This window comes from Globicephala melas, chromosome 16 (assembly GCF_963455315.2).
Source record: "Globicephala melas chromosome 16, mGloMel1.2, whole genome shotgun sequence".
NCBI classification, from domain to species: domain Eukaryota; kingdom Metazoa; phylum Chordata; class Mammalia; order Artiodactyla; family Delphinidae; genus Globicephala; species Globicephala melas.
In genome coordinates, this window is record NC_083329.1 from 33,083,477 (window position 1) to 33,110,934 (window position 27,458).

Sequence of the window (27,458 nt, forward strand, 5' to 3'; positions counted from 1 at the left end):
CGTGTTCTGCTTTGTACTTTTTAACTTCCACTGATGATACCATACCAGCCTTCTCCTGACTTTGCAATGACCTTTGGCCCAAGGTAATTAAATTCTGCCTTAACCAGTACGACCATTTAACAAGACCTCGTCATGAGAAGCAAAATTAATATCACAGGCAGAGACTGGCATTCTAGGACTCTGGAAAAACAGGGTTGCTGTGGGGAAATAGTAAATATTGACCAAAAAAAAGCAAAAATATTCATAAAGAAAGGGGTCTCCATGGAAGAGGATTAGGTGGGATCGTGGCCCAGTTAGTGTTTAGGTGGAAAAGATGAGAGGCTTGGGAAGTGTTTGGATACAGAAGCCTGCTGGCTAGGGTAGTCCTGGCCACCCTGATTGCCTATTTTCTCTGTGAAATAAGAAGGAAGGTCGGTAGCTGATGGTGAGAAGGATAGAGAGAATGCTGGAAGCTTTCAAGGTGCAAAACAGGTGGGAGTTCAGAAAGGTGAAGGGATTTGACCTTGTTGGCTAATCAATGGCCATTTCAAACCAGGATTTAGGAGAACTTGGACATAGGTACTTTGGAAACATGGTAGGATAGCTGGGCAATCCTGTGGGTCCACTGAAGGTTTGAGATCATGAAATTAAAGTGCACTAGTCAGTAAGGTGTGTGTTCAAGTTCAGTTACCTTTGTGAATGAGTGTAGTAAGTGGAGAGTCAAATGAACCAGGTGAGTATGATGAAGTGAGGGGAGGGGAGGGATTGAGGGGCACTTAGAGGAGCGATTGCAGTGTTAGATCCCAGAATCTAACAGCTTAGGAGAAAAGGACATGAGGTGGGGGGCAGGGGATGTGATGTGGTCCATAGATTGGGGCAGCCTATGTGACTGCACACTGTGGACTGGAGTCATAGAAAGAACAAACTGGAAAGATACAAAAGATGGCCACTGGAGTCCTGTCTACACAGAAACTCGGAATGTGAACTTTTTTGAGAATAGGGTCTTTGCAGATGTAATCTGTTAAATGAGGTCATACTGGATTAGGGCAGGCCCTAAATCCAATGACAGGTGTCCTTATGAGAATAGGTGAGAACCCACAGACACACAGGGGAGGAGGCCATGTGACAACAGAGACAGAGGTTAGAGTGATGCAGCCATGAGCCAAGGCACACCAAGGATTGCCAGGAGCCACCAGCTACTAAGAGGCAAGGAAGTCATTTTCTCTAGAGGCTTCCAAGGGAGCATGGCCCTGCCAACATCTTGATTTTGGAATTCTGGGTTTTGGAACTGTCAGAGAAGAAATTTTTTGGTGGTACGCGGGCCTCTCACTGCTGTGGCCTCTCCTGTTGCGGAGCACAGGCTCTGGACGCGCAGGCTCAGCGGCCACAGCTCACGGGCCCAGCCGCTCCACGGCATGTGGGATCCTCCCGGACCGGAGTTCGAACCCGCGTCCCCTGCATCGGCAGGCGGACTCTCAACCACTGCGCCACCAGGGGAGCCCAAATTTTGGTTGTTTTAAGTCACCCAGTTTGTGCTACTTTGTTACAACAGCCCTAGGAAGCAAATACAACCAGCAACTTCCTATTCAGTCAGCAGTTCCTAACTTACTGTTGCCTTTTGTGGTCATGAAACACTCATACTTTGTAGATCCTCTTGGCTGTGTTCCAGGGCATGCCTGGGTCTCAATATGGGGCGGGGCACGCCAGTTCAGTGGCTAATGTTGGGTAATTTCCCAACTTGTGCAGTAGGGTGTGTTCGGCAGTGCCCTAAGGGCCCTGGTCATTCTTTGTGGAACACTTAGGGTGTTAGCATTGTTTAATTCTGTGTGGCTTCCTGCCACATAAAGGGGCGATTTCCTGCTCAGACAGCCTTTTGCTGCTACGTAGAGATGCAGGTGGTAGACAGGACTTGGTGTGGTTTCCCTCTGATCCATCCCTTCAGCCTGAAGTCTGACAGTAGAAGGTTTCCAGAAGAAATTGGCTCTTTGTTACCTGCAGTCTGTTTCTGGAACATCCATCAGGAGCTTAAAGAGGATTTGTTCAGAGTCCAGCACCACAAAGGGCTACGATTTACCCCTTCTTTTGCCATAAACAACCACCAACCCCAAGTGGAACAGTCCACAGCAGGGAGGAAATCTCACTTGGGCCCAAGGTGGTCCAAGAAAGTCATGTTAGTTGTTGGAAGAGCCTTAAAGTCATGTGGCCCAGCCATTGCCCAGTCTGGAACAGGTTTGCACAGGGGAGCCTGACTGTCCGTGCTTCCCTGAGGCTGGTGCCAGGGTTGGGAAGAGTGCCCCCGCCCCCCGGCATCTGGGTGCCCTCTCCCGCGAGCCTTGCGGGAGCTTTGCCAAACTGCTGGAGAACTCTAGAAGGCTCAGGCAGGGGTCAGGATGTCCTCGTTCGTTTGTTTCCTCGATCCACATTCATCAAGCCCCTGCTATGTACTAGAAGGGTGCGTGTCAGGCACAGGGCAGGTACAAAGAAGAAAAGGGCAAGCCCCCAGCTTCTGAAGAGTAGATGGTAGTGGGGAGGCGCACAGGTTAATAACAGGTACAAGACTGGTGAGGACTGGACAGAACAATGTGTGGTAGACACGAGAGGCGGGACTCACTCTATCCGGTGGGGGTGGTGGGGACAGACCAAGACAGTATTTCATCTGGAACTTGAGGGAGATGAGGAAGCTGCCTGGTAGAGAAGAGGAAGGACATTCTGAGAGCTTGGATCCGGGCCCCAGGCAAACCCTTCTTTTGAAGCCTCTTAAAGAATAGGGAAGAGGAGGCCCGGGTTATCACGCAGAGGTAGCTATTCTCCGCTTGTGGCTTCTGTGGGGTTTCCTGGTGTCATGACAAAGATGTTGAGGAACTAGGAGCACAGCATCACCTTCACCTGCAGCCTGGTTCTAGATCCAGTCTTAAACCAGTGAGGGAGGGCAGGGATGTGGTCTTGGTTTTAGCTCAGCTCCTAATAACCTAACAAGTTGCTTCAGCTTTCTGGACCTCAGTTTTCCTACCTATAAAATGGGGTGAGGGGCAGGTTAGATGAGGATCTTTAAGGTCCCTTCTAGTCTAAATTCTGTAGGTCTGTGACTCCTTGAAAGACTGAAGTGTGGCTCCAGAGAATGTTGGGTCAAGAGAACCAGAGGGCTGAGGAACAGAGCGGGAACGCACACTTGATGAATTGGAGACCAAGGGGGGGGCCTCGAAACACCCTGAAAGTATTTAGTCAGAGCGCCAGCAGGAGAGCTGCACAGTTCAGAGAAGTATGCGTGGACCCTAGTGTCCAATGCCGTGGAAGGTGAAGCATGAGGATTCAGAAAAGGGCCCTGAGCTTGGCAAGAAGAGGTTCGTGGTTGCCCTTTGCAGAACAAGTGCCGGGCTTAGATGGGATGAGAATGAATGGAGGGGTGGTGAGGGGGAAGTTTCCTCCTGGACTAAACTCTGAGGCAGTACACTGGGGGGACCTTTTACTTCCTTGTGGTTGCCCCTTTCTTACTCTAGGCCCTGTCCCCCGTGCTGCTCACTTGCTGCCCCCCACCCCCTCCCCTTAACTGCTCGCTAGGAAGTGAAACTTCCTGACTTCTCAACAAAACAAAACAAAAAAGAAAAAGGAAGAAAAGATTAATTCGCTGGGTTGTGCTGTGCCAGGCACAGTATTAAAGGCCTTGCATATAGATTAATTTTATTTTTACAATAATCTAGTGGTAAATACTATTATTTCCCCCTTTTTACAAATGAGGAAACTGAAACAGAAATTAAGAGACTTACTCAGACTCACATAGCTCAAAACTGGGATTCCAACCCCAACAGCACGACTCCAAAGCCCAAGCTTTAAGAGCCGAGCTACACGGCGATTTGATGGAACTAATTCATACTGTGATGTGAGTGACTGGCCGATGCCTCCATATTGAAATTGTCTCCTACGTGATTTTGTGTTGTAAAGGAGGAGATTCAAGATCCAAAGGTAGGGAGTGCAAATGCTGGTATTTTTTAGACAAGGTAGTTAGTTGGTCTTTTAGTCTCTCTTAAATTATATTGTACAGATTACCAGGAGTTCAAACTTTTTGTCTATTAAGAAAAAAATAACTGAAGTTTGTCATTGAGTTTTAAAGAGTTTGTGAATAATAAAAAGGGGAGATATAGAAGGCAGAGTTGATTTTTGTTATTTTAGGAGAGAAAGATCTGTGTATATCTGAAGGCAGAGGGGTGGTCCCTATGGGGAAGGAGCCACTGGAGGTACTTGAAAGGGGGGACATTTAAGGGGTCCCCAAAGAATCAGCAGGGAGTGGGATCTCAGGCATGGGGAGGGGGTTCACTTGAAACACATTTTCCCCCTGAGGGTGAAGAGAAGCTAGGGGACAGATGTGTATGGAAGTGACAGACCAGGAGGGTGAAGAGAGTGCGTGATGACCAGCTTGGTCTCCATGGCAAGAAGCTGGGGGTGAGTTTCTCATCTGCCATGAGGGTGGAGAGGGCATTTGCGAATCAGGAGGCTCAGGCAGAAAGGAGACCGTACAAAACCTCATGAGTAAAGATCTAGAGGAAAGATCTGTAGCGGGAAGGGTGGAGTTGAAGTATTCCCTGCAAGGCTTCAATGTTCCCCGGCATTTCCCCACCTTGCCGTCCTACTGCAGGAAGGCCCCTGACCTCAGGCAGGGTTCCCAGGTTAGAAGTGAGTGATTCCTGGCTGGGCCCATTCGCACCATCTCCTCGCTCTCCCCATGGCCTCTGACGTTCCCCTGTCACCTTGAAGACAGCCTGAATGAGTGCTCTGATGCACGTGGACACATTTTCCTAAAGAAGCAGTATCTGAGTCACAACTCCTCCCAAGTCAGTGTCACCAAGAGGTGTCTCTTTCACCTGCTGCCTCAGGAACACGGAAAACCCTCTTGGGTCCAGGAAGCCAGAGTGTTCACATGCATGCAGGGTGAGGGCCATCTCTGACTGATCCCTTTTTGGTGTTTTAGGAGAAGAAGAGGAGGGTGGCGGTGATGAGGACGGGTTGGACAGTACGGTCAGGGGCCCAGGGCCCAGGGGGCCGGGACGGATGGTGTCGGAAGCTCACCTTGCCCGGAGGCTCACGAAAGGGAAGAACAGCCGGTGGATGCTGTCCAACAAGCCACAGGACTTCCAGGTAGGAACAGCCCAAGGGGCCGTATTCCTGTTGTACCAACACTGTTGTCCAGCTTCTGGCTATTGTGGTGTTGCCGGAAGAGCTTCTGCCTGTGGGCAGTGGCTCAACTAATAAAAAGAGATGTCAGGGCACAAACCCAATAAGAAGAGCTCCCCGTCTTGCTTCTGCAAGCAGCAGTAGATGTAGTTGATCCACATGAGGCTCTTCAGAGAAATAAAATCCCCTTCGGTGGTAGGAAAGAGCTAATCAAAGAATAGAGTCACAGGTATTGTGTTTTTCACAGCTCTGGCGACTTCCTTGGGAGACAGCCATGGATTGAGTTGGTACCTCTCAGGGCTCAGGAAGACCAAGTAGGAGGCTGGGGTCTGAGCAGCAGCCTCCGTCGTGTCCTGTGCTTTCCTGGGCCAGCTCTGGACTATTGCGACCCCACTACTGATCTTGGTTTTTGCAGCCCAACCCCAGTTCCCATCATGAGAATGAGCGCAGGTGGCTGCCCCCAGTCTGCAAGCACAGGACATTGCAAGGCTGCGCTGGCCTGGTTTCAGCGGTCCTGACAGTTGAATGAGCTGAGGCCACACCTGAGGATTCTCTTACATGCCGTGCTGGGAAAGGCTCAGTGACGACTCCTCTCCTGTGCTTGTAGATCCGTGTCTGGGTGATCGAGGGCCGGCAGTTAAGTGGCAACAACATCAAGCCTGTGGTCAAAGTCCACATCTGTGGCCAGACCCACCGAACAAGAATCAAGAGAGGGAACAATCCGTTTTTTGATGAGGTAAACAGGTGAATGCATGTCCTGCTCTGTGAGTCTGTTTTATTTATATGCACCTTCCCGGCTTCCACCCACCTCTCCCCAGTTCCCTGTGGGAGGGGAATACCTGTGCACGCACAGTACAAAGTTCCGGTGTTAAACGTTCTGCTCTAAGAACCACTGGGTCTTGAAATCAAGTGGCCTGCTTTGCCGCTGGTTCTCAGAGCTGCCAGTGTCTTTCCGCTGGTTTTGCAACAACTTCTGGAGGGAGACCTTTCTAATGGGTCCTCGCAACCCTTACGATGGAGCACACAAAGCACTTACACCTGCCTTTGCTCTTTTTAATTAGCAGATGTCTCTGAGGGGTGACTCCATGTAACTAAGTAACCCGATTTTCAAAGGTGTCAAAACCTACTTGACTATAAAAATAATATAGGTTAAAAAAAGCAATTATGAGCAAAAAGGGTTTTTTCCTCCATACTGAGGTTGTAGCCTGTTCTGTTGACCTCTTCTGCAACACTCCTCAAAAATACTGAATACCTTGACAGTTGTCTTCAATGCCACAAAACTCCACGTTTAGGACTCTGAAGAGAAATGATAAGTTTGGGGAATTTTTTGGAGTCCAGCCTTACTCTGCTGAGGAGATGCATTTCTGAGGTTCCTTGGGTCTCATGCTCTGGTCTCTGAGGTCAGGCCCTTGGTACCACAGGTCCTCTTAGTTCCCTACAGCTTGTAATCCCAGCTCTGGCTCTGGTGTTGGTTTTTTTCTGACCTCTATTCACAAAAGGAACCGGTTTCTTCCATGTGGTGCTCCTGTTTCTTTCTCTTTGTTCAACCTGGACCCCAGCTTTTCAAAGGCCCGTCTTATTCTCACCTCTAACTTCTTAGATGAATTGCAGGCAACAGCAGGCAGCTAGGTAGTGTCAAAGCTAACACAGAGGTGGGTGCATATGGAGATGGGGCACTGGAAGTGGACTTCGGGAAAGGCTGGGAGAGAGTCACGTTGGAGGACAAGACAAGATTGCAGGGAGGATGAGATATGGGACGACTTGATGCCTAGAGCGTAGGACCCATCCAAGTGTTTATAATGCAGGACAAATATTTACTCAACCTCATTCTGCAGGAATCTCCAGCTCAGAATTTTCCATTTTAATGAATTCTTTTGAGAGTAGATCTCTTGGTAAAAGGGAAGAATCAAATAACTGATTCTCAGACCAACTCATAAATCAATAAAAGAATTTTACTAAAAAATCCCTAGTTTACACACATATTCTTAACCAAGTGATTAAACTTGGTATCACCAATAATGGGACAAATGGACATGTGTGTCCTGATGTGATATAATGTAAGTAATCAGCGTCATCTGTGTCATTTCTTGTCCAATGGTCAACTTGAACCTAACAATGAGGAAAAATTGACAGAAATCCAGATTGTGAGATATTCTGCAAAGCAACTGGTCTTGATAGAAATAAACAACAAAAATAAGCCAGGAGTATTGTTCTAGATAAAAGGAAACTAAAAAGATACAACAACCACATACAATGTAAGACCCTTGAGTGAATCCTAGATTTATTTATTTACTTATTTATTTTATTCTAGATTTTAAAAAAGCTAAAAAGAACTTTTTTCAGGAAAATTGTAGAAATTTGAAAATTGACCATGTTACATGTTAAATTTCTTGGGTGTGATAATTATATTATGGTTTTATGAAAAGATATCCTTGCTCTTAGGAGATGTATGCAAATGTATTTTTAAGGAGTGAAGTGTTATGTTATCTAGAACCTCCTTCCAGATAGTTCAGTTAATAAAAAAAAGTGACAAAGCCAAAAGCTAGTGTCCCGAAACGATGACAATTGGTGAACATAGGTGAAAGATGGTGTTTATTTACAATTTTCATTTTTTTCTGTGAATTTGAAATATTTCTGAGTAAAAAGTAGAAACAAGTCTCAGTTTAAGTAAATGCTCAGTCTTTCTCTCTTAGGACGAAAGTTTATTGGCACATAAACTTTGGCTTTATGGTACAACTTTTTTATACCCAATTTTCATTTCCCAGGAATCAACCTTAAACTTAACTGTAACAATGAGTTAAAATGTGGTCTCTACCGACTCTACTGAGGCCCTAACATTATCTAATGGGCAGAGTTGGCTTTAAAGGTGTTCTGTTAGAAAGAACAAAATTAGAGTCACTGGATAGAAACAATAGCGCTAAAAATGGAAGAGAATTAACCTCAACTTTCCAGACATGCAAGCCTTAAGCACATGAAATAACCTTAGATCTCTTTTTTTTTCCCCTTAATTAATTAATTTTTTGGCTGCGTTGGGTCTTTGTTGCTGCTCAGGCTTTCTCTAGTTGCAGCGAGCGGGGGCTACTCTTCATTGCAGTGGCTTCTCGTTGTGGGACACAGGCTCGCGGGGCACGGACTCTAGGCACGTGGGCTTCAATAGTTGTGGCACGTGGGCTTCAATAGTTGTGGCACGTGGGCTCAGTAGTTGTGGCTCGTGGGCTATACAGCACAGGTTCAGTAGTTGTGGCGCTCGGGCTTAGCTGCTCCATGGCATGTGGGATCTTCCTGGACCAGGGCTCGAACCCGTGTCCCCTACATTGGCAGGCGGATTCTTAACCACTGTGCCACCAGGAAGTCCCTGCCTTAGATCTTTAGTTACCTACTAGATATCTGGTCCCAAATGAACAATTTTATTTAGTTAAAAAAAACTACAGTTGTTACTTAACTTTTTTTCCTTTTTCTGACATGCAGAGTTTAAGGTGAAGCTCATGACACTTAACCTGAGGGCCTTTTCCAAGGTCCTTCAGTGGGTTCACGTGGTTTGGGGTTGTGTCTTGTAGTTTTTTAGGAAGGCCTCCCCTTCCAAATTGTAGCATCAGATCCCACTAAACCTTAGACTACCCCTGCTGACATTCAAACATTTTTCTCTCGTTTCGACAGTTATTTTTCTACAATGTCCACCTGACTCCTTCTGAATTGATGGATGAGGTCATCAGCATTCGGGTAAGGGGGCCACGGAGTAGGAGGGTAGTGCTCACTAACTGCTGGATGAAGCCGATAATCTTTCCACTGGTCTCCTTTCTTCCAGGTTTATAATTCCCATTCTCTGCGGGCAGATTGTCTGATGGGGGAATTTAAGGTGGGTGTCAACTGTCTGTTTCATTCAACTTACATCAGAGATGGGCACTTTCATAATGAGGAATCTGATTCCCGGCCAGGTCTCAGGATGCCCATCTTGGTGACATCTTAAGGTTATGTGTAAGGCATTGATGCTATGATTGTTGTTGAAGGCTGGACATGAATGCCTTGGGCACTAGAAGCCAGTTGAGTGTCCCCTGACCTGGGTCTAGTCAACTTCCAAAGTACAGCACTTACCAGTGTCCTAAAGCAAGATGCCCAGAAACTGGCACACCAGGGCCCTTCACAGAGTTCCTGCTGTGGATGGAAGCCAGTGAACCTGCTACAAAGGGAAGGGTGCTTGACTGTGGCAAGAAGCCCATTACCCAGCTCCAGTTGCCAGTGGCCCAGAGCTCTGTCTACAAAGCCAGTTACTGTAAACCTGGAGTATGAAAGGCAAGCCAAACCAGGGAGGAGAATCAAGATGCTTTTCCAAGTAACTCACACTGCAGTTAACGACAAAGACTTGGTTGGTGCCTTCTCAGCAATTCTACGTGGAATGGGCTGCTTTTTTAAAAAAATTTATTTAATTAATTTATTTTTGGCTGCATTGGGTCTTCGTTGCTGTGCGCAGGCTTTCTCTAGTTGTGACAAGCGGGGGCTACTCTTCATTGCGGTACACGGTCTTATTGTGACTTGTTGCAGAGGACAGGCTCTAAGTGCATGGGCTCAGTAGTTGTGGCGCACAGGCTTAGTTGCTCCGCAGCATGTAGGATCTTCCTGGACCAGGGCTTGAACCCGTGTCCCCTGCATTGGCAGGCGGATTCTTAACCACTGTGCCACCAGGGAAGCCCTGGGCTGCTTCTTGAAGGAAGGAGCTCCCGGTCATTAGAAGTCCTAGAAGATGATCTGGGTCTGGCAGACCTGTGTTCATACACTGTCTGCCACCAACTAGCCACATGTCAACCTGTGTGATCCTTAGTTTCTTCATCTGTAAAATGGGATCATTGTGAAGACTATGTGAGATAGGATATATAAAGCACCTAGCACAGCACTTGGCATACTGAAGTGCCCAATCAGTGGGTATATTAGTATTAGCAATAGCATTAATCATTGGAGAAAAAGGAGGAGGAATACTGGATAGGTGACTTCCCATAGGGTCACCAAAGTCCAGGTTTGCCTGAGACTGAGAGGTTCCACAGAATGTGAGACTTTCTGTGCTACTGGAAAAGTCTCAAGCAAACCAGGACACGTTGGCCACCATGTCTGTTCCAGCTGTAAGACTAGCTCATTCATTCAAAATGATGGATTGAGAGCCTTCTGTGTGTCACACATCAGGCCAGGCATTGGGTATACAGAGAGGGTAAGATGGAAATGTTGGATCTCAAAGAAGTTTGTCTAGTCAAAAGCCTTATTTTTAAGTGTAATAACGATGGTTTCTAGAAGTGACAAAACTGATTTTAAAATCTGTTTGAACTACTTTACATTATTTTTTCCCCAGATTGATGTTGGATTCATTTATGATGAACCTGGTAAGTAATATTCTCCCATGAACTTGAAGACTCTGAGAATCTAGAAAATTTGAGGGATCAAGGAGAATCAAAAAAATGTTTTTCTTGATTGAGAAGAGGAAAGGATACTTAGTGGGAATTATGGTAGTAGCAGTTTAGCACGGATGGCTTTTGTTTATTTTTAGTGGTAATCATCCAAATAGTAACGAATAGATAATTTCTCTCTTTTGTTGAGGGTATTTTAACCTTTTCAAAATCAACTTATAAAACCAGTGAATAGAGCTTAGAGTCTTGTTTAAGTCACACCAGGGCAGGACGTGGGTGGGGAGTTAGGGCAAAGCAGAGGACATTAATACAGAGTCTCAGCTGGGGAATTTGGCATATAATGAAGACACATTGGAGGACATGCTTGTTTATCTTACCACAGATGAAATCACAGACCTGTCAGCTTCTCTTTAGAGTATCCCAGTCCTTTTACGCCTTCTTTATTTTAGGTCATGCTGTCATGAGAAAATGGCTTCTCCTCAGTGACCCTGAAGATACCAGCTCGGGTGCTAAAGGCTACATGAAAGTCAGCATGTTGGTCCTGGGAACCGGAGATGAGCCTCCTGTGAGCCCCAAATTCTCTACCCTCTACATTTTTTTCACTAAAAAAGAGGGCTAGGAGTTAAGCCAGTGGGCACCAGTAGTTGTGAAATGGAGCCCAGCTTTCAATCAGTAACTCCAACCCTCCAGTTCCTACAATTTTCCAGTAGTTGTTCTTTTCTTCATGACAGAATTATTATTCCAGCTCACTTAGGCTCCTTCCTGGTGTCTGAGTGGGTTTTTCATTCAGTAAAGATACGTGTGTTTTTAAGACTTCCCCGAAGCACTGCATCTACAGAGCATGGCTCCCTTGCACAATCAGGCATCGCTACCTAAGGGGACAGTTGTTATTCTAGAAAATTGGGCAGCAAGCCAGTGGCCAGAAAGAAATGAGAAGAACTTCAGGAGCTATATCTCTTTCTCTCTTTCTCTACTATTTAGTGCTCAGAAGATTACAAAAGGACATTATTTTCTTGTAGTGTATTGATCAAAGAAACATGAGCATTGATTTTGTAGAGCAGTTTTGAGGTTGAATTGGTGCTGAACTCTTAAGCCCAAAACACAGGAAATCCTAACGAAAACAGTTCTGATTGGTTTTATTTTATAAGCACCAATTTGGCTTCTTCAAGTTCTGCTTTCCTCTGTCTATAATTTGTCATCTTGTGTCCCCAATAGCCTGAGATACAAGATCGTGGTAATGACAGTGATGACGTGGAGAGTAACTTGTTACTCCCTGCTGGCATCGCCCTCCGATGGGTGACCTTCCTGCTGAAGATCTACAGAGCAGAGGACATCCCCCAGAGTACGTATCGATTTAATTCTGCCCCAGGATTGTCAGTTATCTGCGTGATTAGATGTGTTAAAATCATACTTTGAATAGTGATCGGTGTTCCCGCTGTATGGCTTTCTTCTTCTTCTTATATTTTTAAAGATTTTTTTGAAGGAGACATTAACTGAAGCATATGCTAATTGCCTTTCTTAGCGGTAGTTTAGGGTAATAAATTCCTGACTACAGTAGGCCTCCGTTCTTTTTTTTTTTTTTTAATTTTATATATTTTTGGCTGTGTTGGGTCTTCGTTGCTGCGCGTGGGCTTTCTCCAGTTGTGGCGAGCGGGGGCTACTCTTCGTTGTGGTGCGCAGGCTTCTCATTGTGGTGGCTTCTCTTGTCGCGGAGCACGGGCTCTAGGTGCGTGGGCTCCGTAGTTGCAGTGCGTGGGCTCAGTAGTTGTGGCTCACGGGCTCTAGAGTGCAGGCTCAGTAGTTGTGGTGCACGGGCTTAGTTGCTCCGCAGCATGTGGGATCTTCCTGGACCAGGGCTCAAACCTGTGTCTCCTGCATTAGCAGGTGGATTCTTTTTTTTTTTTTTTAACATCTTTATTGGAGTATAATTGCTTTACAATGGTGTGTTAGTTTCTGCTTTATAACAAAGTGAATCAGCTATACATATACATATATCCCCATATCTCCTCCCTCTTGCGTCTCCCTCCCTATCCCACCCCTCTAAGTGGTCACAAAGCACCTGAGCAGGCGGATTCTTAACCACTGTGCCACCAGGGAAGTCCCTGTCTCTCTTTTAAAAGGCCTTCATGGGGCTTCCCTGGTGGCGCAGTGGTTGAGAGTCCGCCTGCCAATGCAGGGGACGCGGGTTCATGCCCCGGTCCGGGAAGATCCCACGTGCCGCGGAGCGGCTGGGCCCGTGAGCCATGGCTGCTGAGCCTGCGTGTCCGGAGCCTGTGCTCCGCAACAGGAGAGGCCACAGCAGTGAGAGGCCCGCGTACGCAAAAAAAAAAAAAAAAAAAAAAGGCCTTCATGGAGTTGTTTTCGTTCATTTTGGTCCCACTGAAAGCTACCCAAACAGGTTCATGGGGCAGCCTGTTGGTCATGACCCGTGGCCATTCTGGAGCCTCTGGCCCATTCATCTCCATCCCTTTTCAGCGTTCCCCATCTTCCCCTTATTCTAGAGAATTCCAAACAGAGGTCAGCAGTCAGCACTGCCAACTCCTTTCATCCCAAGTGAAACTGAAATTTTATAAACAAATAAATGTGTTTGCTATCTGATTATTAAAAATGGCTGAGCAAAAGGTGGTTAAGTGCCAATAATTAGAAGTCTGTCACTATTATATTAAGAGATTGGATGCATTTAAGAGAATTGCTTAGAGTGATTCTATTCACAGAGGCTAGTCCGATTACTCCTTTGTCCTTGCTGAGGACCAAGCATCCTCTCTGCCTAACCTGGCCTGTCTGCTTCCTGCTGGGCCCTGGGACGTAGGACCCCTCTCCCAGTCCCCAGGAGGCAGCACCCACTGTACAGGCCATGGAGCGCTTCAGGTTTTGCTACTTTCCTGGGGAACCCACCCCACCTTGTTTAACACCCTGTACTGCCTCCCTAGACCATCTTTCCCTCAGAAATATCTTAAATGAAGTGACTAAATTAAACCTCACATTATATGGCCTACTTGGACCTATTCAGCTGGACTCTGTTCACTTTTAAGTTTGTTAAAACAGAGGCCTGCTGTTTGTAGTTGATTAAACATAATATTTATGATTATGCCAAATTTCCTTGAATTTCTCAGAAAAAGTCAGATGAGGCCTATATGCTGACCTAAGGAACCTTTTCCAAATTGAACGTAGGCCTGAGTTTTTGAATTGCCTCTTATCCCACTTGGATGGACTTTCTTTATTTTACTGTTTTCCTCAGTAAATGATTGATTCTCAACATAATAATTTATTGATTTCTTTTTCAAGGTGCTCCTGTTGAGTTTCTCTTTCAGCTAAGACAAAAAGGATTTCTGCAATCCAGTAACACTGGTACTTGCTACTTTTGAGAATGATTCTTGTTGCAACTGTTTTTCTGTACAGGAGAAAATTTTTAATTTTGCTGAGTGATTTCTGTTCTTTTAAGAGAATCACATTTAATTTCTGCTGTGTGACATGTTGCTTTCCAGTGGATGACGCCTTCTCACAGACAGTAAAGGAAATATTTGGAGGCAGTGCAGATAAGAAGAACCTAGTGGATCCTTTTGTAGAAGTTTCTTTTGCTGGAAAAAAGGTTTGTATGTGATCTAAATACAGATGCCTCTAGAAACACATTTTTAAAATGCCGTGCTTTCCTTGGAGTGATTTCTTGCTTATTCTTTGTTAAATTAGCCCCCTGATGAGCTGGGCACTGTGCAGAAACACAGATTATCTGAGTCTGAACATGCCAGACTTCTCCAGAGGTTTATTTTGGAGTGGGAAGTATACAGGACTCCAAGTATTCAGTCTTGTAAGGTTAGAATAGTGGAAGTGATTTCCCAGGTCTAAGCATTATCTTACCACTAGGCAAAGTCCCTAGCCAACCATAATGATCCCTGGTAAGTGTGGTAGAGGACAGCCCCCAGTACCCAGCTGCCCACTCCTGTCATGTTTCTCACCACCCGTGTTCCACTGAGCTGCAGAAACTAGACAGGCAGGGGAACCCCATCCTAGTCCTCTGAAAAAACTGGGGGACTCTTGGTGTAGGAACACCTGTAACTACACTTTTACCTACAGAGATGGTCTAAGATTGGAGAGTGGGATTCCATAGTATTTAGAATAATGACGTACCGTGGATAGTTCTGGGCATGAGGAAGTAGCATCTTCTAATTTGAGCCATGTGAAAGTGAGATTTGGCAAACTGCACACACAGACTGGCTTATGTCCTAGGAGAGTCTGTGGGAGATGGCAGAAACGTTCTCAGTTCTGGAGCTAAATGAGGCCAGATTTAAATTCAGCCTTGACCCCTGTCCATAGGGAGTGAAGGCAAATTCCTTAACCTCTGAGTCTCAGTTTCCTGAGCTATATGTGAGGATGATGATCATCTCATAGGATCATTGAGTTAATTAATTCGGGAATTAAACAGTGTAAGCCTACTAAGTATCAGATGCTGTCCCACGAGCTGGGGAGAAAGAAGTGAGCGAGACAGTTGAGCGAGACAGTCTTTGCACTCCTGGAGCTTACGTTGTAACAGAAGGGACAACAGTAAACAAGCAAATAAGAAGTTGCGTAATTTCAGTTAGTGCTAAGTACTCCGCAGAAAATAAAGCAGCGGACAAGAAGTGATGGGTGGGGTGTTGGAGGCGCATCCAGCTAGGTTATCAAGTGGGACACCTTGGAGGAAGTGACATTTGAGCAGAGGCCTGGATAATGCAGACATATGGGGGGGGGGGCTTCCAGGCAGAAGGAAGAGCAGATGTAAAGGCCCCAAGGAGGATACACATTTGCAGCAAAAGAATGCCAACATGACTGGAGTGGAGCGAGCAAGGGACGAAACTGAGATGAGCTCAAAGAGGTGGGGTGAGGGGGGCAGGCAGAATATGGATCAGGACTGCAAGTATACCTGGGGAGCTGATGGAAGATGCTACAGAGGAGTGACGTGAAAGTGAGGAGGCAGGAGAGGAAGTGCGGATCCAGATGGGGACCAGCCGCAGGCATCCAGGGGAAGATGGGATGACAATAGGCGTGTCAGCATTTACTAATGGATTGGATGAGGCACGTGAAGGGAAGAGAGGGGTTGTGGCTGACTCTGGTTCAAGCCTGAACACCCTTGTGAACAGCAGTGGAAAGAGCAGCCAGTTTGGGGAGCAGGGAGAAGGGCTGGTGGGCAGGATCAGAAGATCTGTTCGGACGTGTTAGTGTAGAGATGCTTATTAGACAGCATGTAACAAGTGCTCACTAAATGTTAACTCTTGCATCATTACACGAATCCAATGTTAGTAATCTGGCAATTGAAAATTAGCTTTTTGTGCATAAAAGAAGCAAAGATCAATGTTAAACCCGTGTCATAATTTACCAAATTTTTATCAAGAAAAATAAACTTTAACGAGGATACCAAGTCTATAACTTATAAGTAAACTGCTAGAGTCATAATCCAGTATGCATATATTGTAAACTTTTCGAAATTAGAAACTTGAATACCTACTGTTTTGTTTTGATAATTTTACAGGTTTGCACAAATATAATTGAGAAAAATGCAAACCCTGAGTGGAATCAAGTCGTCAATCTTCAGATCAAGGTTTGACTTTCTTTTCTTTTAGAAAAAAGTAAGAATACTTTAATTGTTACTGAATAAGTTGAGAAATAACTACTTTTTTTTTTCTGTTTCTCTTTAACAGTTTCCTTCAGTGTGTGAAAAAATAAAACTAACAATATATGACTGGTGAGTTAAAAAGGACTTGTTGTCTAATTCAAAATTAAAGAATTAAATATTTGGATATTGAGAAATATTACTTCAGATGGTCTAACTCTTATTTTTAGGGACATTTGCTTTTTCTTTCAGAGGGAAGGGGTACACTGCTCCTGGAATTGGGTGTTTTCTTTAAAAATAATAATAGTGGCTGTTACAGAAAAGCTTTGGATATCTTGGTTCAACTGCTCACAAACAAAAGGAAGGAAAAATGATCTGAATATAAGACAAGAAATCGAGATAAGAAATGAAGGCTTTACATACCATTAGGCTGTCCAAAATAGACTTCAGAAATGGAGTAAACTATTTCTTGGGAAGAATCACCAAAACATTCTGAGAGCTATTCTTTGTTATTGTTAGAAAGGAAAGTAGACAGAGCTCCCTGTTTGAATGCAAAGAAAATTCATTGAACTTTTTTGATGGACTTTGTACTAGACCAGCATCCTAGCAATTATTGGCCATAATGAGGCCATTCTTGGGTATGTTCTAGTTGGATGAGGCATTCAATCGACAGCCCTTAGCTCCCTGAGAGTAGAAATGGTAAATAGCATCATCATTGGCACCGGCATCATTATCACCACCACCACCACCACCACCATCATCATCATCATTATCATCATCATCATCATCATCAATGTTTATTATGATGTTAGCTGCTGTGTTTTGAGCACCGCTAAGTGCCAGGTGCTGTGCCTCTTGCCTTCCCTACATTATTCCATTTAGTCTTTAGAGTAACCCTATGGAATAGAGACTATGATTAATTCATTTTACAGACAAAGACTCTGAGGCTCAGAGAAGTCAGGTGACTTACCCACAGTCACACAGATAGTTAGAGACCCAGTTGGGTCCCTATCCTGTCTGGCCCTAGTTTTTCCTTTGGCTAAATGTATTTGACTTTCATGTTCGTACCCTCTTGGCACTATGGCAACAAGGCACTTTGGGAAGAGGGGAGAAGGCTTTCTTTATTCAGTAACTACATCACAGTTCGTTGAGGGTTGTGAAGAGGCCTGAGGCCAAAATGCCCCTTCCGATGAGCGTGAGCTCATTTTAAGTTACTTGGGACCCCTAGTCGACACTCTGAAGGTGCTCCAGGGGCCTCAGGAACTGTCAGGAGTGTGGGCTTGGACCCTACATAGATCAGGTAACCACTCTGGCCTACAGACTCTGCAGTGGGCTGATTGCTAGCTGAGCCATCCCAGAGTGGCCCATGGTCACAACAAATGGTGGGGTTTTTCCCTGACCTAGTCTGCCCTCTCCAAAGCAATCGTAGACTAGGGTGTGCAGAGAGACCCTGTTTATCTGGGGGAATCCTTGGATCCAGACCTTCGGTTACATACCCTGTAGGGTATTTGCACAACTGAGGGAAAGCTAAGGATTCTTTAAATGTAGTCCAGACTCTTCTGGACAGACAGACAGGATGCAAGGCCCACGCAGGTGGCTTACTACCTAAAAATAATTTTTTCTCCTGTATACTGTGTTTAATTAGTCACTTTCTATAACCTAATATTATACTCTATAATGTATAATATTTTATATAACATATAATATACATAATAATATAGTATAAGCTTTCCTCAAAATACTGAATGCAACTTTCTTCCCCCCCATGGGGTCCTAAACTTTAGAGTGGGTGTGACACTAGATGGAATAAAGAAGAGAAGGAATTAAACAGAGGATGTTATCAATATAAACCTTGTGTGTTACATGTACTGTGTGCCCAGCTATAGACCATTTCATGTTAGGCTCACAGGCTCTCTAAGATACTCACAGAAATATACACAGTTGTAGGTACTTGTAGTGGGCAAACTTATCCCAACCATATAGATAAGATTTAGGTTATAGGCAAGCAAATAAAGTCAGAAAAATAGCATCTATCACACAGTAGATGTTCAAGAAATGTTTGAATTGAAAGGGAATTTTTTTCCCTATGAAGCACCCTTAGAAATAGCCCACTGTCGTTGTTAAACCGTCATAGTAGCCAGTATGAACATGATAAAATAAGGTACATGCACTTATTCTATGTAATGAGATTTTTTTTTGGGGGGGGGTTGGTTCGCCGGCCTCTCACTGTTGCGGCCTCTCCCGCTGCGGAGCACAGGCTCCGGACGCGCAGGCCCAGCGGCCATGGCTCACGGGCCCAGCCGCTCCGCGGCACGTGGGATCCTCCCAGACCGGGGCACAAACCCGTGTCCCCTGCATCGGCAGGCGGACCCCCAACCACTGCACCACCAGGGAAGCCCCTGTAATGAGATTTTTATTACCCTCATCATGTTACGTGCCTGCAGCTGATCCATTCACTTTATGACGATGGTACTGAGTGTGGCCATAGGCAAATCCCTTGACCTCTGTACAAATCTCAGTTTCCATAACTGAAATGAGTTGTCCGACTAGATCAATCTTTCTCAGAGGGTGCTTGGGGGACCATTTGCATCAGAATGGTCTCAAAAGTAAGAATCAATAAAGCCTCACTTTACTGAGTAAAGTGAGAGAATTTGAGACAAGGAGATGAGAGGTGGTATGGGATGCAGGGGTGGGGAGTGGTGGTGGTTTCCAAGTGGTTTTAAAGTACGGTAAAGCTTGAGGCCAACTGGACAGGAAGATTTCTGAGGTCTAGCGTCTTTTCCAGCTCTCTCTCATTATTGTTGAAACGAAGATACGTCTTCACAGGTGGAGGTCTTAACCTGTTCTTTTATACACAGGGACCGTATTACCAAAAATGATGTCATTGGGACAACATATCTGCACCTCTCTAAAATTGCTGCCTCTGGTGGGGAAGTGGAAGGTGAGTCACACAGCAGAGCAGGAACGAGACAGGGCGGAGAACTTCTGGAGAAGGAATGAACTGGGGTAGCCACCTGGCAATGGACTTGGTTTCTGAGAAGCCAAATGTGATGAGCCTAGTGAACCATTTCAGTGATGTTTTGATGGTGGCCAGCAAAACAATTGATTAGTAATTAATAATTGAGGTAACTCTCAATTATCTGAGTTAAAAAAATTTTTGCTTTCATGCTTCAATCCAAAAACTCTTTCCCAGTACCTGCTTTACAAATTTTTGAGCGTCAATACGGAGGGTACCTTTTGTTTTTAAGAGTGGCATTGACACCAGTCCACCCAAATACAAAATAATGTTCCCTTCTTTACTGACTTCCTTGGCAGGAACAAGGTCAAATGGCACTGAACCATGTACTGTCCACTCCGGATAATGTGCATTTTGTTTTTATGCCTTTTATGCTAACAAGCATTGATAACCAATATACCTTTTGTTGTTTTTCATACTGAGAACTAATTGCCTATACTTGGCATTATGGTCTGAAATTGTAATAGGGAATGAAGGAGATAAATTAAGACGGTAAGAAAAAATTTAGTGTTAACACATTAATAATACGAGCAGCTTATTGTCTGTTACCAAAATAAAATTCTTGTAAATACCAGTAGATTAAACACATTGAGTAAAGTGAGAGAATTTGAGACAGAATTTTGTTTTAGGAAACCTAAGGGTCCTCTCATCCTTATCTTGTTTAAGAGAGGACTTTATATGTTTTTAAAAAGATTCTGTAAGCCAAGCAATAGATAGTATGACCAAGAACCTGGAACATCATAGAGATTTGATGAAGAAGATATAGATTTCCTCTCTCAAGAAGAAGGAAAAAAAAAAAGGCATTAGAAATTCCAAGAAAAATAAAGAGCTGAACCAAGAAGATAATAGTCCAAATATAAAGTCAGGTGTAGCATTATTTTAAGCAAATGATAGAAGGTGAGAAAGAGATTCCATCTAAACATTCTCTGCTAAGTGGCATAGGGGACCATGCTGCTGGACCTGTACAAAGGAATGGAATTACAACTCTCCTTTTCTCTGCAGAGAACAATACTTAATATAATGTGTTGTTATAATGTGAACACTATTAATTGTTTAAAAAATTTTTTTGTTAAACCTGTAGTCAAGGCTCTAAACAGAACGTGAATGTCATCACCTCTTACAATGTAAAAGTACAGAAGATAGAGCTTAGAAGTGAAAAAAGGAAGGGGAGAGGTAGGGAAGGGTAGGCATGATCTTAGCCTCTTTTTATCAAGTGAGGGATGCAGATATAAAGGTTAGATTAAATCATTGGTTAGATAAAAAATTGGTTAAAGACTAGATTAAATTTATTGGTTAAAGGCAACCAATGGAGTAATTAAAATCATGCTATAACTATATGGGAGGGAGGGTAAAAATTACTTAAATTCATTTAATTTAGCAGAAAGTCATTAATTACCTAAAAATAATTATTCAAGAAATAGTGGAATAAGCATTTTTCTTAGTGACATGGTGGTTAACATCCAGCACAAGTGAAGATGAATAGTTACGAAGAGTGTCAGCCCCTGTCTCTGATGCCTTCTCTCATGCAGGCCCTGCGGACAGTCCGTAACAGGGTCTCAAAATAACAATGGGCAGCCGCCAACCTCCCCACCCTGGAAGAAACAGAGAATGTACCTTAAACTATAAACCTTTGCTCACACAGCCTTAGGCTAAATTAACTTGGATTATCTGGTCTTAGTCCCAACTAAATTAGACACAGGACAAGTAAGTGTTTTATTAAAATCATGAAATGTTGGTAAGTTCCCCAGGCGTCCTTTGATGGTGGGAAGCTACTTCTCTGATGCTTCACTGCCTTGGGGCTGACGAGATTGGGTTATTTCATGCGTGATGGTGCTGCCAGGTGCCACAGAAGTCTTGAGCCATTTTGTTTTTAACCAGTGACATTTGTGTACATTACAAAAGGGTGATGTGATTTGAGTCTGGATTTGGGATTTTTCTGGTGTTGCTAAACCACTTACCTAGCATTGGATTTGATTAACTTTTTCACTGTCTCTTTTATAAAGTCCGTGTTTCTCTTGTTTAACGAACCATATTTTTACTACGTAGATTTCTCATCTTCGGGATCTGGGGCTGCATCATATACAGGTTTATGCTTTGTAATTTTGCTATCTTCTAGATCTTTCTGTTTACTATTATCTTATTAAGAACTTATCAATTGATTGCCTTTAGCTTTTAGCTTTTTTTTTTTTTTTTTACGTTTTGCTGTCTTAAAAGTAGTTTTGCTACAGTAACAATTTTTGTATTAGTATTGTATGGTTGTCCTGCAAAGCTAAGTTTAAACAAATGTGCTAACCAGGCTTTGCTACATGCCTGTGTTTTCACCTAGATGCATACCATCCTGGCTTCATTGTAAATAATTGTATAACACTTTTTTGTTATTGTTGTTTACGGTCTTCATCTTCCAACTATTCAGGATCATAACATGTCCTTGGGTTTGCACAGCACTCGCCATTCTTTGCAAGTTTGCTCAGTGCTCTCACACTTGACCTTACAACCCTGTCAGGGCAGATGTTGTTACCCTAATAGATGAAGACTTTGTGATTTAGAGACATTTGTTTTCTTTCAAATAAACATGATAATCCCTGCCATGCTAACCACCCAAGGTTGTAGTGAGAGGGAAAAGAGATACTGCATGTAAGAAAGTTTGCAAACTGTGCAAAATTAAGGTTTTATCATGTGCCTTTATGTTATTGGCACAATGACTCATTTGTTTTTAAAAATCAATCTCATTATCTTATAATCAGACTTTATGTGAATATTAAGTAGTCCTTAGGTTTGTAACAAACTTGGCAGATTTGGTCACACTTCACTCCTTCATTCATTTGTTTAACCAATCAAAAAATATTTATGTTGTAGTACTCCAAGACAGAACAAGGACTGGGTGCTTAGGGAGTCAGAATAAAACATGCTTGAATCTTACCCCACCTACCAAAGGAATTTATAGTGTAGTCACAGAGATGAGCAGCTATTTAAGGGTCAAAAATTAAAATATAAAATGATAATAGAAGTTCAAAATGCAAAGGAGCCTCAGAAAGGTGGAAAAGATTGCAAACTACACGTGTATATAGTTTGCTCAACTGTTTATTAATCGGCATTCTGCTCACCTGCTACTTCACATTTATCTTTCCTCCTTAGTTTTAAGCACAGAGCTGGAAAAGGGCCATAGACGTCATCTGGTCAACTTCTCATCCATAAAGGAATCGTTTTGACCATATCCTGAAAGATAGGCTGAAGTCTTGGCCTTAACATTTCCTCTGTCCCCAGTGCAGTCTGTCCCATTGTTTGACACCACTAATTCATAGAAAGATCTTCCTTACTTTGAGTGAACCAAAGCTGGCTTCCTTGTAGCTCCCAACAGCGGTCCTTCCCCTGCTTTTGGAAGCAAGTCCATCCCTCCTCCATATGGGAGCCACTCAGATGGCTGGTGGCAGCTCCTATTATACATCCCCATCTTCACCTGCAGTCTCCCTTTGACAACGCTATTTGCTTACATTGCCTGCAGTGCCCCTCCTTGGGTTGGGGAGTAGCTCTTGCTAAGACCAGGTAGCAGAAATACAGAGCATATTGGACCCTCATCAGAGATAGAATGTCATGAATGGAGACTTCACATTGCTTATGAATATCATACGGTCATAACCGTAGGCAGACAGTTCATTGTTATATGTAAAAATTTTAAATGTCTTGTATTTTAAAAATCATCTGCCAGATTTATACTAACTACTTGAGACTAAATGATGTTTTTGGAGAACAAATAAAATTAATCTGATATACATCATTTAAATGACTTCCCAAAACAATTATAATCGTTACCCCAGTTGCCAATGACATGTTTACTACAGTGCCAATTATAAACTTGCAAAAAATGTGAAGATCAACTTCTTATTCTTTCATTTGAATAGCATCATCTTTTTGTAAGAATAACATAAGTTTACCTGAACTCCCCCCGAAAATGTTTTTTATTTAATGTTTTATAGCAATAAGATAAGGGAAATATGGCAGTTCTCACAAGTGTTTACAATTTGCACTAATACAACTAACTCACAAAATGGAGGAAAACAGTCTCACCCAGCTAACTAATAACTAATATTTATTTCAACCGATTGAGTGTTAAAAGCCTAAAATACTAATGATGATGTTATCTCTCAGCAAATACAGGAGAAACAGAGGTGGGCTTTGTTCCAACGTTTGGACCTTGTTATCTGAACCTTTATGGAAGCCCCAGAGAGTACACGGGATTCCCAGATCCCTATGATGAGCTAAATACTGGAAAGGTTAGTTCTTCAATTAAGGTTTGTTATTAATGAGCACCGATTAATGCGATTCCTTCTTCTAATGGTTATTAATCAAGTCTCATTTAGGGGACACCCCCCCACCCCCAGAGACCCACCAGATGACTGATCAAGTGTTGAAGGATGGAAGTCTCATGCCCCTCAAGTCCTAGAATGCAAGAATAGGAAAGGATCCTGGAGATCATCTAATGTGGCAATTGCAGATGCATAGCATGGCCATTCCCCCAGCCTAGACTTAAGGCAGATGTCGGTAATCAATGTTGGCTCTTTCCAAAAAGCAAATGTGCTACCTCAGAATTCCATTCAATGCCATGTTCTAGGAATTTGCCAAAAGACTGGAGGTGACATGCTTGACATTGCTATCCCTGATCCGATCCAACCTCTTCATTTTATAGACAAGGACATGGAGGCCCAGGGATGGGAAGTGGTCGTTCCACCACATTAGAAGCCCAAGTACTGTCAGTTAGTTAGCTCCCAAAGCCCACGAAAAGAGCGAGGGTAGAGAGAAAGCCCTGGGGGTGGGGGTGGGGGTGGGGGTGGGGGTGGAGGTGGAAGCTTTCACTTCCTCTCCAGAGTGTTCTGTTGCCAACACTGCTTGGTATATTGGGAGGAGTAGCCACAATTAATGCACTCAGCCGCACCCAGAACATCTTCCTCTTTTATTTCCTGGCTACTCTGAGACTTGCCCTGGTTGCCAACATGGCAACCTCCCTTTTCTGAGGAAAGGAGCAAAGTTAATGCAGATAAATGCAGAGCTGAAGTTGGGTGAGGGAGACTTCGAGCCCCTTCCACTCCCACCCCAGCATCTGGGAACCCTTTGTGGATCCGAGCATGACTCGAAAGCCCCTGACACCAGCCGTGACTAAGATCCCTTTCGGCCCCGGCTCTCTTTGGGATCCTTCCTGAAGTCGTTGGCTCTTCTTTCAGATACCAAAGACCAGCTGAGAGAGTCGCTGACTGATTCATTTTGGGAAGGAGAAACTTAAAGTTGTAGCTGGATGAGCCCAAATAGAGGGACAGATCTTTTCACTGTTGTTCGTGCCTAGAAGAATAATCCTGTGCTGTTGCCTTTCAGGGGGAAGGAGTAGCCTACAGAGGCAGAATCTTGGTTGAATTAAGCACTTTACTTGAAAAGACACCCCCAGATAAAAAGCTTGAGCCCATTTCAAATGATGACCTGCTGGTTGTTGAGGTAAATGTTGGAGTGTGGACTGTGTGTGGTATGGAAAGGGTGTTACAGAGGGTTGGAGGTGGGATGGTTAGTGCTGGCCTGCCTGAGCCAGCAGGCCTGAAGGGGGCATCGAAGGACTGAAGGGTCGGCTGTGGCAGAGGTGGAGAGACGGGAGTCATAGCAAGTGCCACTCCACACCCTCTTGGTCTATCTACCACAGGCCTATGGGGGTGATGAGACTTGCTTTATCTTTGAGATGTTACTACCCTACTGAAAACCAGCAAGAGCAGTGATACCCCCAAATTGAATGGCCTGTTTGCTAACTGGGCTTGGGTGTGTCGTGGGGAGGAGGCCACAAGAGCCATTCCAAATGATATAGCAACCACCACTAGTCACTTCCATTTTCAGAAGTAATTGCCTTGTCTCAGGCTTCCCAGCATGTGAGGACGTGTTTATATTAATGCCCACGTTACAGCAGCTCTGAGACGCCACTCCTCCTCGAAGACAGGAAGTCTTCCGAGTTCACCTTACCAACAATTTCTTGTTCTTTATTTATTTTTTTAAATTTTTATTGAAGTATGGTTGATTTACAATGTCATGCTAGTTTTCAGGTGTACAGCACAGTTATTCAGTTATATATATATACATACACATACATATATATATATTCTTTTTTGGATTCTTTTCCCTCATAGGTTATTACAAAATACTGAGTATAGTTCCCTGTGCTATACAGTGGGTCCTTGTTTCTTTTTCTTTTTTTAAAATCAGCTCTTTCCCCACTATGGAGACAACTTATGCATAACATCCATGATTCTTATGGCAAAGAGCCACAGATGTAGTGTTTTCCTAGTAAATTCAAATGTCAGTGTAATTAATTCAAGGCAATAAATACAAAAAAAAGAATATTCTTATCATGAAACAGTTAAGTGCTTAATTTTTTCCCTTGTCAGTTAATTGACATCTGCAGTAGATTCGTTAGCGTGTGTTGTGTGTGATGGATAGCCTGGTATTAAATTAACCTCGTCTCTGCTGCTCACTGAATTGTTTCTGGCACATCCTATACCATTATTATGACTGTTTTTTCTTTTTGATAAATCATGCTAGTTTATTTTACTTTTGAACTTTAAAAAAAATTGACATGTGACATATAACATTGTGTAAATTTAAGGTGTACAGTGTGTGGATCTGGTGCATTTATATATTGCAGTATGAGTACCACCCTACTGTTAGCTAACACTTCTGTCATGTCACAGAACTATCACGTTGCGTGGTGAGAACTTTTAAGATCTAGTCTCTTAGCAACTTTAAAGTATTGATATATGATACAGTATTATGGACTGTGACCACAGTGATGTGCATTAGATTTCCAGAACTTACTCATCTTCTAACTGCAAGTCTGTACCCTTTGACCAGCATCTCCTCAATTCCCCCAACCCCTAGTAATGACCATTCTACTTTCTGCTTCTATGAATTCAGCTTTTTTAGATTCCACATGTATGTGATATAACACAGTATTTATCTTTCTCAGTCTGACTTATCTCACTTAGCATAATGCCCTCCAGGTCCATCCGTGTTGTCGGGCAAATAGAGGATTTCCTTCTTTCTTGTGGCTGAATAATACTCCCTTATTTTATATATAGACACATACATACCACCTCTTCTCCAGCTATTTCTAAGAATCCTGGGTTGGTCCTTACATGTTCCAGAAATCTGAATTGTTTGCCAGCTAACTGATGCCCCCCTGCCTATGGCCTCTCCTTGCAGGTTCCCCCACCCCATCCTACCCCTCTCCCCTGCCCAAAAGGCTTCCTCAGGCTGCTGCCCTCCCCTTACTTACCCTGCATTCCAAGAAGGGTTCATGTTGTGGGATCATGTAGTGTAAATGAATATTGGTTTGTTTTTTACTTGTTAAAGAGACACTGAGTCAAAAGCAACAGGTTCGTCCGGTCAGCAGGGTCCTGGCCTGAGTCTATCCACTCCGCAGCACCATCACCTCTGAAGTCCAGGAATCATAATAGATCTTAAGGACAAGTTAAGAAAAAGGGAAAAGAGGAGCAGGTAGGGGGAGAGGTGGAGTAGCTTATGTACTATTTACTGCCAGGATCATGCCAGAGAAGGGCTAGAAACCACCCAAAGGCCTCCATGGAAACGCATGGGTCGTTCTGGCCTTGAGTAGTTACCGATGGCTCTTGAAGATTCAGTTGGAATTGCGGTTAGGCAGAAATGTTGTGGTTTCTCAGCAATCGCATTGCCTCCTTGTTCCATCACCAGAACACAATTTAAGTCCACGACCCTTCTCTTTGCTCTAAACATTAATAATAGAGTGGAGAAGGGGAAGGGAAAGGAAGAAGCCCAGCAAAGTGTAAAGGAAAAGCTCTTTAGCTACTAGAATGCAAAACCAAATTAGTTTTCTTTACTCCAAATAATTAAACACATACAGGTAAAGAAGCTTATGTCGTAAAGTTAATTAAAATAAAAGCAAAATACAGAAACAAAGAACCAATGATATTTACTGCCCACGGTATATGTCAACAATATGAAAGAATAGCTTTTTAAAACTGAAATACAAAACTGAATTAGTTTTCTTTGCTCCAAATAATTAAACCCAGAATGGTTTGTGTCACAAATGTAATAAAAACAGAAATGAATTATATAAACCAAAACCCCAACAAAATTAAAAAGCAGGAAAGGAGCTGAGATGCCGAGGGTAAACCCACAGTTCAAGCAACCAGGAGTCCAGGAAGAGAGTGAGATGAGCGGATTTGTGCAGCTGCTGAGAGGATTTCGTGAGAGTGGCCAGTCTAGAAGGTGATCATGACCCTTGCCCAACTTAAAAAGATCCCGTGACCCGGTCATATGC

At 43.7% G+C, this 27,458-nt stretch overlaps 1 protein-coding gene across 1 annotated transcript in view; it reads left to right on the top strand.

The window, feature by feature from the left end:
* MYOF (myoferlin) overlaps positions 1–27,458 on the top strand; it is a 155,550-nt gene that overhangs the window by 49,481 nt on the left and 78,611 nt on the right. Inside the window, 14 exon segments of the mRNA XM_030865110.2 lie at positions 4,943–5,109; positions 5,753–5,881; positions 8,803–8,865; positions 8,951–9,001; positions 10,481–10,511; positions 10,985–11,100; positions 11,751–11,877; positions 14,021–14,124; positions 16,039–16,107; positions 16,208–16,251; positions 18,978–19,060; positions 21,182–21,220; positions 23,282–23,406; positions 24,500–24,616. Coding sequence (XP_030720970.2) covers positions 4,943–5,109; positions 5,753–5,881; positions 8,803–8,865; positions 8,951–9,001; positions 10,481–10,511; positions 10,985–11,100; positions 11,751–11,877; positions 14,021–14,124; positions 16,039–16,107; positions 16,208–16,251; positions 18,978–19,060; positions 21,182–21,220; positions 23,282–23,406; positions 24,500–24,616 — 1,265 coding nt within the window.